This window comes from Leuciscus leuciscus (genome assembly GCF_965113295.1).
Source record: "Leuciscus leuciscus genome assembly, chromosome: 25".
In the NCBI taxonomy this organism is placed as follows: Eukaryota; Metazoa; Chordata; class Actinopteri; order Cypriniformes; family Leuciscidae; genus Leuciscus; species Leuciscus leuciscus.
The window spans coordinates 6,165,849-6,179,662 of NC_138724.1; the positions used below are offsets into that span (position 1 = coordinate 6,165,849).

A 13,814-nucleotide genomic window follows, 5' to 3' on the forward strand; every position below is an offset into this window, starting at 1 on the left:
TTGAAAAGGGGGTTTGTCTTGTCAAACAGTGCTGGATTTTTCTTAGGGCTGAACGATTAATCGCAATAAAACCGCACGCGATTTGGCAAAGGCTGCGATTATCTTATGCAGCTTGTCAGTGGAGTGCGGCTGATCGGTAGTAAATACTGCCCCATCTGAACACCAGAGGGCGCTCTCATGCAAACACGATAAATATGCCCCGCCGCTGAAGTACAATAATGCGCATCATACCAGGAAATCCCTATCGCTGTAGCTGAATAAACAGAAGATTGAAACGCTTTGATTAAACATGACTAATAAACACACGACTGCCTTATTCTGTGTAAGAAGCTCATCATCTCAGAGAAGGAGGAGCTCAACTGTCCTTATGCACATTATAAGTGACTCAGCGTTTACAGAGCCGATCATCAATGACAAGCTGCGCATAACAAATAATCGCAGCCTTTGCGATTTTAAAATCTCGATAAGCCATCTCGATTTAAGTGCGATTACATAGAAAGTGCGATTTAATAGTTCAGCCCTCATTTTTCTGGAGCTCGGCGATTAACTTCTCCACGATGTCGTCTGCATTTTAAATGCACAAGCCCTTTAAATTCGAGCGGATTCTGATTGGCTGTCAGTGTTTTATCGTTCGACAGCTGGAAAAAATCGTTCTGATAGTGATCCCAACGTTATCGTTCCTCATATCATTATAGTTTATATTTAGTTTACATTATAACTTTATCGTTATCTTTATAGTGATCGTCCTTGGTGTGAACGGCCTTTCCTCTCGTTCAGTGTTTCCTTGGTGACGCGGCACACACTGCATGCATGGAAGCTTGTTTCCACCACGGAATACAAGAATAAAAGGGAAGTGCAACCTTTTTATCACACAACTTGTGCGCAAAATGGGAATATCACATAAAATATTTGCGAATAAAGCAGCGTTTCCATCCAGTGAGCCGAAGACAAACTCGTCACTTCCTGATAAACTGCTGCTGAATATCACAGTTGCTGCAGGAGAAGCCTCTGTATGTAATATTTTATATATAAATGACTTCAGGCGAGGCAGACGCAGTCGTGTGAGTCAGTGCTGGGAGATCATTACACCGAAACACTCTGATGACAGACTTTGCTCAGTCGTTTCAGAGGCGGTGCAACGAGATCGCCCCGCTGGTCAGTCCAGTTATGCGTCCCATCACCGAGTCACATGACTTTTTTGATGCGCATGGTGGAATTTATTCAGTAAATGTGTTTCTATCGTAGTTTTCTTATCGGAGAAAAAGTTTATCCGACTCGATCGAGAACATACGTTTTTATGCATGTTTTTTGAATTTATGCACATTTTGCCGTTTTCATCCAGCGTTTTTTTTTTTTTGCCAATAATATTCCTATTAAATTATGCTAATGAGTCATATCTAATGTTTGCTTTTTTTCCCTCAGAATTGCACGTTTATATCTCAGTTCAGACTTTATTTGCAATTGCAAGAAAAAAAGTCAGAATTGTAAAAAATTGTGAGCAAAATGTCAGAATTGTGAGATAAAAACTCGTAATTATGAGAAAATAGTCAGAATTGTGAGATAGATAAAATGACCTCCTTTATTCTGTGTTGGAAACAGCCCTGCATGAGTGTGTGTGTGTGTGAGAGAACCGTCTGACAGCCCTGTGTGTGTGTGTGTGTGTGTGTGTGTGTGTGTGTGTGTGTGTGTGTGTGTGTGTGTGTGTGTGTGTGTGTGTGTGTGTGTGTGTGTGTGTGTGTGTGTGTGTGTGTGTGTGAGAGAGAACCGTCTGACAGCCCTACATGAGTGAGTGTGAGCCGTCTGACAGCATTACATGAGTAAGTGTGTGTGTGTCAGGTGTGGGACGCCGGCTCCGGAGCGCTGCTGCAGAAGATGCCTGCTGATCTCCCAGTGCTGGACATCTGCCCGTTCCAGCACAACCAGGGCAGCTTCCTGGCCTCGCTCACCGAGAAGATGCTCAAGGTCTACAAGTGGGAGTGAGACCCGGAGAACCCGAGAACCAGACCGACCCACGCTCGCTTCATCACGTCTTCTGTTCAAATCAGTGCTTTCTCAGTGTTTCAGTTCAGGCATCACTGCTCACTATTTTCATTGTATATATGTAAGTGTTTTTGTATTTCTTTATTAAAATAATAAATGCATACGTGCTTGGACAGTCTGTGAGAACTTAAACACCTCAGGGGACGAGAACATTACACTACCTCACTAAGTGCATTTCCAGTGGTGGTAACTTTTTGGTCATTAAAATTGAGTTTAAAGTTTTTTACTGAAATAAAGGCGAGACACCACAGGGAACAGGCTGACCGTGTACGCATCACCATTCTGTCACCAGTTTATTCATCACCGTACATTAAGACAAGTGTTTTTATTACAAGTTTTCTGAAATGTTATGTTAAAAAAATGCAAATGATGTGTTATCTAATTAAATATGCACTAGTTTGCATACATTCCAGAATAGAAATGAACATTGGATAAAGCCAGGTTAAAAATTATAATTGTATTAACTTATTAGAGTTGAAGGTTTTCACAGAAGGGCTTCTGGACTTATTTTATGTTCTTTTATCACTTCATAAATCAGAAAAGAGTCAAAACATTTTCACCGTGTTTTTAGGAATAAAATTGCCTCTATAAACCAGGCGAATGATGCATGAACAAAGCTTCAGAATATAGATGTGAATAAAACTAAAGTTTCCTCCAGGGGGCGAGTTCTCCCTTCAACCGATTTACGGTTTATTTATTTGTTTTATTAGAAGATACATTTGCTTTATAAAATATACATTTTAATGTTGTTTCCAGAAATATTGTCTGACATAAAATGGAAATCCAACACAAAAGAGTCACGATACATTTATTTAAAATACACCTTTCTCAGTAATCACAAACGCTTGTGATTGGCTCATCCTAAACAACGCTGAGGAAAACAACACGTGCCAGCTGACCATTATCAATTACAGCAACTGTGTTCTGGATCATAGTATACACTTGAATAATGCCGACAATAAACGTATGGTTGTTTGATTGAGAATACATTACACGGTATAAAGTTAAATTATTAAAATACTTAGACTCATTTTACCTGACCAGTTAAAGACAAGTCCGGGCATCTAAGCCCCGCCCACTTTCTGAACTCCCTGTTTCATGCTAATTCCCTCCATTATCTTCCTTTTATCTAAGGATTCAAGTGTATTTATTTAATCTGCGTGTCCAGTGTTTGACAGTGTTTATATATATATATAAAGTAAAATTAAATAAAAACAGTGCCAGAGGGCAAGAAAAAATGTGCTACTTTATACAACATCATACCTGCTTACAATGCTATAACCTCTACTCGCCTTTTTACTAGTGCAATTACACTAAACAGAACAATAAAGCTTGAAATCATGTTCCGTAACTCAGTGCTTCCACAGAGAACTGACGAATCACACTACAGCGTCGGATTCAGCTCATGAATATTAACAAGCTGACGACGCGACGTCAGCGCGTGCTGATTAATATTCATGAGCGCGCTCTTCGGCGTAGTAGGATTGGTAACTCGGCTGAGGAAGATGGCGGCGTGTGGACGTGTTCTGCGGCTCCTGCTGGTGCTCTTCATCTCCGGCTCGATCTGCTCTGCTCGGGAAGCCAAACCAGCGGCCGTAGACGGCGATAATGCGGCGGATAACAGCGACAGAGCCCGGAACCCCGCGGGGGAGGCGAGGGCCGCGGACGGGCCGCCGGCGGGCCGCAGGAGCGGAGGCTCAGGCTGGAGACTCGCGGAGGAGGAGGCCTGTCGGGAGGACGTGAGCAGGATCTGCCCCAAACACTCCTGGAACAACAACCTGGCCGTGCTCGAGTGCCTGCAGGACCGCAAAGACGTAAGAACGTGCTTTTATATGCAGCGTCTGCGATTTAAGCCGCACATAACGCATCATCATCATCAGTCTAATAGTGCGTTACAACAACACACATCTGGACCTGCAGCGTCTTCATGCGTTTCTGCGACACTCAGAAGTTATAGATCATACAAAGAGTATAGATATCGACGGAAGCCGGGCTGGCGTGAGAAGATATAGGCATGTAGTAACCAGACGTTTCTTTCGGCCAGAAAAGGCCTCTGAATGGCACATACGTGCAGGTTTTGGGGGTGTTCAAGGGTTTACAATCTGGTTATCGTGATTAATATAGGTGGGAAATGTGTTTTCTGTGTATGGCTGTGCTTTAAACCGCGAAAAGCTGGAACTTGCAACTCACTCACATTCGCCAAAATATGCGGCGTGACGTCTGCGGTGACGTCACGTGCGCTCTCAATGTTTATGACGAATACCGATATGTAACAGCGAGCAAAAATATCTAAAGTTAATGCTAGCCAATTATATGAGTGGAATGACTTCTGTTAAAGTTGGCATGAAATGATCTATTTAATAATCAATGATTTTTAAATTGAATTAAAATCAATGTGTTTTGAACGTTTGATCCTTGTTTACGCATAATTAACAAATGACTGCAAAACGGTGTACTTTGAGAGCTCAAAATTAAGAGTTTTAACACATTTACAGTGTGCAAATTGAACAAAGAACATGCATTGACTTGTACCTGGACATTAAAGAGGGCTCAAACACCTTTAACTTGATATGGAGTCTCAGTGAGAGTAATATAATTGTAAAACAAATGAAAATAAATATTTCATAAGTATATTTTACTTTACAGTATAAGGAAATTAATACTTTTCTAATATGTTCACTTGCAGGAGATAACCCCTTGAGCTTTTATTTTGGAGAAAACTTACACCATATCACCAAACCACATCATGGTTTCGGTTTTAGTGGCAAAATGCAACGTTAGAGAACTTTGTTAGGCTATAAGTTTAACATTTTCGCTTCATTATGAAACCGTGGCACACAGGGTCATTAATGGGAAACACTGAATGAATATTTAGCTGATAGATGTGCTGAAGTTGAGTAATATTCCCCCTCACTCCGACCCTGTTATCTCTGTTGGGATAATCTGTCACACACACACACACACACACACACACACACACACACACACACACACACGTGTACAGTCACAATATCCACAACATCCGTCTCAGTGTGGCTTTCGATGGCCACTGTTACCGCAGATGCAGACAATCTCAAAATGACTGATATTTGGCCAATAATTTCCCAATATTTTGATCTATATTTGAGCCTCATATGTTGCATCATGCACACTCTCTTCTCTTTCTGCTGCAGAGACCCGGCTTTAGTTGTTAGACTGGACTGACCTGTTTTAGGGACTTCATTTGTAGAGACTGAGTCCTCTTACCAAATATAAAAGTGAACACTGCTAATTGTTTGTCAAGTATTAGACGTTGTTGAAACAGCACTGACTTTGAATCGTTGAATCTCGTTGCATGATCACAAACGCGAGAGCATTAAGATCGTGGTATAATATAACAATGCTTCTGTTCGCTAGCAGTGTTTGGTCAGATCTGTGTGTGTGTAATGTGAGTCGGGTCATTAGTTAGTTCCTGATTACACACACACAACACTTTAACTCATAAGAACATGTTGATCAGCTCTTACTGGCAGAACTGGGTTTCCTCATACTTGTGTTGTTGTGTTGTACAGACCTATGACTGTTAATCACATTACAGGATGATTCAAAGTAAGGCTGCACAATAGGCCTACATCGAAACTATCGAAATATCGCAAATGTATGTATAGCGATTTGCATATCACAACGGCTTGCAATAACTGTGGTCATGAACTTAAGACTAAGAGAAGATCACTCACTGCTCTCGGCTGAATAACGTTTGTAGCTTTAATAAGAATCAGTGTTTAATTCATACAGTGAAAACTAAGCAGTGTTTTATTTTTACATTTGATAATTCAGTCTGTGTTGTTTAATAACCCTAATGTAGGATAACCTGAACCCTGTGGTTTACACTGATGTTAGAATAACTCTTCTTACGCTACAGTAATACACTGATATTCACTGCCAGAAGCTGTAGGGATGTTTTCTTGTCACAAAATGAATGTAGGTTATATAATTTTAAATATATTTTAAAGATAATTTGTTTATTTTACACACTTTAAGCATTATCGCATTGAGTTATTGCATATCGCATTTTCTTCAGTATCGTGCAGCCCTACGGATGTTCAGGTTATTTCTCGGCTCTTAAAGGATATTTTAGGTCACCACTTTGATCTAGTTCATGTTTTTTCTTTGTTTGTAACATTTTATTGCTGAATTGTGTCATAAATGTCTTGGCAGTGTCATAAAGATATCAGGAAGTTTACCATGTATTCTCCATAACTGAATCTCTAGTCTTTCTCTTCTCATAGAAACACACAGTCAGTACGAGCTCTTACTGTAAGGCCAGTCGTTCAGCCGGACAGTTCCTCAGTGTTTCTTATAAATAAAATAAAGCCTGAATGGAGCCACTTTGTTTACTTCCATTATTTATAATCTGGCGGAGGCAAAAGGCCCTGGTGGCTTATTTACCAATCCTGTGCTCTACTGTAAGAGCCTGACACAGCTGGAGAGAGATCTCGTCTGATGTAGTGTTGTCACGATACCAAAATTATTGTTTCGATACCGATACCAAGTCAAGTATTGCGATTTCGATACTTTTTCGATACTTTTCCTGAAAAGGGAGAAACACTCTAAAATATCATTGCTGTGCTTTATTTTAAAACCGGGACAACATTCTAATCATATAACACACTAATATGAACATATGAACAGCAGATATATTAAACATTTGAACAAAATATGAAATAAAAAAATATAAAAAATAAATTAGAGCAATGACATTCAAGGTAAAAAAAAAAAAAAAATTTAGCAGCATTATCTCATGTATCATAAGAAACATAAGAGCTTTATCTTGATTCTGAACTTTGAATAAAAATATGAACAGCGATTATATTAAACAATGTTTAATATTGGTAACATATGATAAGCCTCATTGGTGATATATTTGACATGTGGGGAGAGAGAGATGTGTGGAAGGCCTATACTTCATGTTAAACATAAATATATAGCAGCAAAGACAACGTCGGCAGTGTTGACGGCAAAATAGGCTACAGAATAATTCGTTCTGTATTGAGAGGTGCAATATTTGAAAATCGATAATATTTTTTTAAAATTACATTTATTGTATTTATGTCAAAACTTTCAAACATCAAAATGTCATTTATTAATATGTATTCGTGTCAAAATGACATAGAAACATCTTTTCCTATTCTATTTTGCCTGGAAACGCTTCCAACACACTTGCGTGTCGCGTGAAAAATAGGCGTCGGTTCTATTTCTAGCATGCACGCGTTTTCCGCACGTCTCGAGCTGCGCCCAGACGCAGGCAGTTAACATGGGAGCCGAAATAAAAACGGACACGACACGCAGCCAGTGTGTCGCCGGCATTACAAATCTGGAACGCGGTCATTCTTAGAAGTATCGATACTAATAAATTAAGGAATCGTGACGTTTTTAATTTCCGATTTACTTTTGAAGTATCGGTGCATGTGCACCCAGCAACAGAGCAAGGTAGGCAACGTACTTCCATATGTCACTCCTCGCGTCATCTTTTTCTACGAGTCGTGGACCACTTGTGCTCGCACATGCAGCCATCTCGCTGTAGTGTTTTTGACACTGACAGCGGCAGGTTCTTTGCTGCGTGCGCCAGGAAAAAAACACAGACGTCCATAGGGAGGCGTTTTTTAAAATAATTTTTTTAAGTATCGATACTGAAAAATGTAGGTATCGTGACGTTTTTAATTTCTGAGTATCGCGATACTTTTGAAGTATCAGTACACCGTGCAACACTAGTCTGATGATGAGGGACATCGGTCAGGAGTGTGTTCTCCAACTTTAACGTTCGTCTGATGATGAGGGACATCGGTCAGGAGTGTGTTCTCCAACTTTAACGTTCGTCTGATGATGAGGGACATCGGTCAGGAGTGTGTTCTCCAACTTTAACGTTCGTCTGATGATGAGGGACATCGGTCAGGAGTGTGTTCTCCAACTTTAACGTTCGTCTGATGATGAGGGACATCGGTCAGGAGTGTGTGTTCTCCGACTCTAATGTTCGTCTGATGATGAGGGACATCGGTCAGGAGTGTGTTCTCCAACTTTAACGTTCGTCTGATGATGAGGGACATCGGTCAGGAGTGTGTGTTCTCCGACTCTAACGTTCGTCTGATGATGAGGGACATCGGTCAGGAGTGTGTTCTCCAACTCTAACGTTCGTCTGATGATGAGGGACATCGGTCAGGAGTGTGTTCTCCAACTTTAACGTTCGTCTGATGATGAGGGACATCGGTCAGGAGTGTGTTCTCCAACTTTAACGTTCGTCTGATGATGAGGGACATCGGTCAGGAGTGTGTTCTCCAAATTTAACGTTCGTCTGATGATGAGGGACATCGGTCAGGAGTGTGTTCTCCAACTCTAACGTTCGTCTGATGATGAGGGACATCGGTCAGGAGTGTGTTCTCCGACTCTAACGTTCGTCTGATGATGAGGGACATCGGTCAGGAGTGTGTTCTCCAACTCTAACGTTCGTCTGATGATGAGGGACATCGGTCAGGAGTGTGTTCTCCAACTTTAACGTTCGTCTGATGATGAGGGACATCGGTCAGGAGTGTGTTCTCCAACTTTAACGTTCGTCTGAAGATGAGGGACATCGGTCAGGAGTGTGTTCTCCAACTCTAACGTTCGTCTGATGATGAGGGACATCGGTCAGGAGTGTGTTCTCCGACTCTAACGTTCGTCTGATGATGAGGGACATCGGTCAGGAGTGTGTTCTCCAACTCTAACGTTCGTCTGATGATGAGGGACATCGGTCAGGAGTGTGTTCTCCAACTTTAACGTTCGTCTGATGATGAGGGACATCGGTCAGGAGTGTGTTCTCCAACTTTAACGTTCGTCTGATGATGAGGGACATCGGTCAGGAGTGTGTTCTCCAACTTTAACGTTCGTCTGAAGATGAGGGACATCGGTCAGGAGTGTGTTCTCCAACTCTAACGTTCGTCTGATGATGAGGGACATCGGTCAGGAGTGTGTTCTCCAACTCAAACAGTGATTTTCTGGCCTGTGAACAGTTGGCTTTTTTTCTAGTATCTCGTTGTGAACACACAGGGTTATAAACGTAATCATTTTGTTCTTTTCAATATTAGATATTATAGATGCAGCAGAATTGCACTGAGAAGCTCTGTATATGATAAACCCTGAAAGGCAACGCTCTCGGGGTCAAACCGGTTTCTCTGTGTGTGATTGGATTTGGAAGCTGTTTTTAGTAACATTGACCCTGATCAAGGCCTTCACCCGTGAGGATGAAGAGTTAAGATCTCCTTCACACAGATTCTGGAAAACACACGGGTAATGTGTCGTGGGATCGTTTGATTTTTGGTTCATTCACACTGCCAGTGATTTTCCGGAATCACACAGATCCCGTAAAGATGTGTGACGTACGCGTGGAAAACATGTTGTGGTGAAAACAGCGGGAGTGTTTGCATTGCTGTGAACAACATGGCGGCGGATCCGGCACTAGATGTTGATGTTCAAACTTTGTTGTTTATGTACAACATGTTTTGTGGTCAAATCACAACTTTTTTTCCGATTATGACTTCTTTTCAAGGTGTTAATTCGATAAGCCGTCATTACGCTGTGCGTCAAGTTATGGCTACGACACAGTCCTTACGGCATTGGTCCTGGCTTTGGTTCACACAGGGCGTTCCGGTGTGGTGAAGTGAGGAGTCCCAGCTTAGGACCCCAGTAAAATGCCTGATCTAAATCTGTTCTCGATATTCTTAATGTAATCATTGGTTTTAATTACAAGCATGTAATGTCATAATTCTTAAACAGAATTATGCTTGTATCATATTTGTTATTGAAGTTATTTATCGAAAAATATTGTAGATGGTGAAAAACGTTATCTCTAATTATATCGGATAGCTGTATGCTATGCTAATATCAGTGCACTCCTGGAACTGGGTGTCGCTACACTACATCCTTATGCGTCGCTTTCTGCCAGGACTTTTACGGGCTTTTCCCAAAGTCCAAAAGGGACGTCGACGTGCGGGTTTGCGGTAGCATTAGCCATCAGGCAAGTGTTATTTAAATAAACTCCTGATGTACTTACAAACTTTCCAATGCCTCGTTTTATGAGTACAGAACCTAGTACTACTGTAGAAGTCTGGTGCCATTCTGGGCATTATTAGTGGGGTAATTTACGAGATACAACTTTGGATCCATTAGCGCCTGCACTAAACCATCCGGCTGATATCTCTAAATAAGCTCTAACTTTAATAATGTTCAACCAAGGGGAAAAAGGCTTCTGGGGGGTGTTTGGCTCGAGGTAATAGTGCAAAGGACCCTAGGTTGAAATTACTCCGAACGATCCCTTTAAACACATTGTCCCTGATCAAGGCCTTCACGCGTGAGAATGAAGAGTTAAAGCCTGATCTCCGTCTCTGTCTGGGCTTGTTCTCCGCTGTTCAGGATCGGGTCCTCGTGGTTCGGGAGACTCCACTGTTATGCTGACGTTTTACATCACACAGAGACGGTTTTATTAGCAGAGGAATAAAATGTGATTAAAATGCCTTGAAGCTGCCGTTGATGACAGTTTACCCCCTCGCTTTATACAGATGATGAACTTTCCCTTTAAACTTGCTGTGTTCTCTCAGGTTCCTCTTTTTTTTCCTTCAGCATTTTGCAGTGTCATCTTAATCCCTCACACATTAGTCAAAGTTAACGCTCCATCAGCTGTCGTGTTGTGAAATACTGTTCTTGTTCATGCCAAGCGTTGCTGTAAAGCTGAGCCTCTTGGTTCCTTCTGTGAATGGCATCATAAAGTGATTGAGACACAAATAAAAGCTGTATGTTTATTTGAGACTGAAATAGCCAGTGTTTGCTGGTCATGTGTTGGTATGTTGGTCTTTAACAGTGTGCTTTTGTTTATTGAGACTCTCACAGTATTTACTCAGACATTTGAGTGAAATAGTGCCACTGTACGGCCTTGTAATGAACGTCCACCGGTTGCAGTGTGGAGTTATCCTCCAGCTAAAACTGAAAGACTAATACGTTTAATTAGTACTTGTGTTTCTGACATGTAGTTATGGAGACATGTTGATTTTGTTTCACCACATTGTGTAATCTTCCTGATCTAAAGAGCCTAACATGTGACTACACTGTTATAATGGATGTTTGTTATCTAATATTTAACTTGTGTCAGATAAAGGCAGTGTTTATGTGCTCTACATGTTAATATGCCGAGTCCACGCCGGATGTGCACCAGGAAGAGCGAGGCCAGATCTGTGTTTGCATCTACTCTTAATACACACACCTCTCCTCTCCCCGGGGTCACACACACACTCCTAAAGCCTTAAAGTCAACACACACACACACACACACACACACACACACACACACACACACACACACACACACACACACACTCACTCTCCCAAAGCCTTAGTCAACGCACACACACACACTAGCAACAGGCACTACTGTCCTTAGGATGGGCCGTAACATTAGACTAGTCGTCCAACAGCTGTTGTTTGATATTTTTAAGTGTAGCTTTAGCTTAGCTTAGTAAGCTTAGTAGTTACCTTATTGAACCGCTTTGAAGCGGCGGTGCTTTGAATGATCTACAAGTGTTTGTCACACTAAAAGCTGTTTAAAAACACACTTCGAGACGCTGCGTCCGGTTGTATAGCTGAGCTCCTTCGACCTGTTTGTGAACGCAAGAAAAATGTTTAAAGGCCCTAAAGAGTGGAGGTCAGGTGATCCAGAAAGCAGAGCATTATTCAGGGCTTGTTGATCTGAAATCATGTAGTTCTGCACATTACTGTTGTCTGTGTGTGTAATCTCCTCTGTTCTCCATCTCTCCTCAGGACACAGAGATCGCCTCAGACTGCAATCATGTAAGTCTTCACACACACACTTCTCCTGTTCTTCCAGCATGCTGAGGTTAAAGTTAACCAGCCACACGAGCTGGAGTTTAACACACACTCAACCATAGACATGTGTTTATTTGGTTTTATTTTGGGTGTTGTGTTTGATTTTAAGTTTTTGGTTTGGTTTTTGTGTTTTTTTATTTTATTTAATTTGCCTAATAACTTGTTGTTTACTATTCTATACTAATAAATATTCCTTGTATTACTTTTTTAAATTATATTATTAATGTTAAATAAGAATGAACCTCATAACGTCAGTGCAGTTCTTGCTGAGGGTAAAGGTCAGGTGGTGTGAGATTGAGGTGTGTAGTGAGTAACTCCTCGTGTTTCTTCAGCTGCTGTGGAACTACAAGCTGAACCTGACGACCGACCCGAAGTTTGAGTCTGTGGCCGTCGAGGTGTGCAAGACCACCATCAGTGGGGTGAGTGATCGCGCAAACACACTTCTGCACGAACCGTACCACAATAAACCCTTCTTAATCCCTCACCCCCACCCTCCCCCCAGATTAAGGAGTGTGCCGCTGAGGAGCGTGGGAAGGGTTACCTGGTGTCGTGTTTAGTGGACCACCGCACCAACATCTCCGAGTACCAGTGTAACCAGTACATCACCAAGATGGCCAGTATAGTGTTCAGCGATTACCGGCTGATCTGCGGCTTCATGGACAAGTGCAGAGAGGACATCAACAAACTGCACTGTGGGAGCGTCACCACGGGGGAGAAGGTAAAGCGCACTGCACTCTGGGTAACTGGCCCTGAACCTTTTAACAGGAAGGATGTCACACTTTTTATAAAGCCAGTACTTCCTGTTTGATATTTTTAGTATCTCTGCCAGTTTTTGTAACATTAGTGTCAAATACAGAACTGAACAAACACTTACTGTAAGATCACAAACATTCTTTTTATTATTTACATTTTTATAGTTTAGATTTACAGCTGTTCTTTGATCTTGCTTTTGAAAATGTTTCATAAAAAATTTACAGCAGAAATTTTTTTTTTTTTTAAATGTCTTTGAAGGTTTTTTTTTGTTTTGTTTGTTTTAGTCAGCAAGTTTAATTAAACTAATTAGAAATTCTGCCTTTGCAACTATTAACACTCACAGTTTGATATATTTAATTGCACTGTTAAATGGTGAATCTCAAAATGAATATCCATTTGTCATACGGTCCATGATAAAGTTGTGATGCCTAAATTCTCTTGTAGCTTTTTAAACGATGGGTTTTACTTTTTAAAATGTGAAAATCAGTAATTTATTGGTTATCAGTCATAATGTGATGAGTATCGGTTTACCAATATCCAGCAGTTTGGTTCAGTGGTCAGTCACTGGTTATTTGTCTCATTTGACCAGCTCATTTAGTTCACAATATTGTCTTAATTTACACAACTTTTTCTTCTCAAACCAGTAAGACTTTCGTTAATTTTCTAAACACACTGGAGATATTTTTGATGAAAACGGAGAGATTTCTGTCCCTCCAGTTGATAAAGACGTCATAAAAATAATCTGTATGAATCGAGAGATTTAAGTTTTCTGAAGACACAATTGCTTTATATGATGATTATTTACTTTAGGCTTTTATTTGCATATAAACACAAATATATTAAATGCAAACTCAAATGTTCTTGCTTGATGCGTGACAACCAATAAGAAGCAATGCACAATATACTGGCCACCATATCGATATCGGCCGATATATGTTCATCTTTAATGTTATCCTTATCAGCCCGAATAAAGAATCCGGCCAATATATTAAAGATGATAAATAATGTATTTCCTTAAGTTGAGACGCTTAAAAAAAAAAAAAAGGAAGGTGCGCTTCAGTGCAACATGTGCAGCGCAAGTCTCATATCGGCTGCATAAAATTATAACGAGAACATCATAATTGTGTGTTTGGGACG

General features: G+C 40.9%; 2 protein-coding genes across 6 annotated transcripts in view; both read left to right on the forward strand.

The window, feature by feature from the left end:
- rfwd3 (ring finger and WD repeat domain 3) overlaps nt 1-2,158 on the forward strand; it is a 29,272-nt gene extending 27,114 nt beyond the window's left edge. For all 3 annotated transcript variants that reach the window (XM_082159654.1, XM_082159655.1, XM_082159656.1), the window contains exon 13: nt 1,837-2,158. In XM_082159654.1, coding sequence (XP_082015780.1) covers nt 1,837-1,980 — 144 coding nt within the window. In that variant the 3' untranslated portion in view covers nt 1,981-2,158. The remainder of the gene's footprint in view (nt 1-1,836) is intronic.
- A 1,358-nt stretch (nt 2,159-3,516) lies between these two features.
- Nucleotides 3,517-13,814, forward strand: part of glg1a (golgi glycoprotein 1a) — a 41,650-nt gene continuing 31,352 nt past the window's right edge. For all 3 annotated transcript variants that reach the window (XM_082159639.1, XM_082159641.1, XM_082159640.1), the window contains exons 1-4: nt 3,517-3,854; nt 11,859-11,888; nt 12,257-12,343; nt 12,427-12,642. In XM_082159639.1, the coding sequence (XP_082015765.1) occupies nt 3,546-3,854; nt 11,859-11,888; nt 12,257-12,343; nt 12,427-12,642 (642 nt within the window). In that variant the 5' untranslated portion in view covers nt 3,517-3,545. The remainder of the gene's footprint in view (nt 3,855-11,858; nt 11,889-12,256; nt 12,344-12,426; nt 12,643-13,814) is intronic.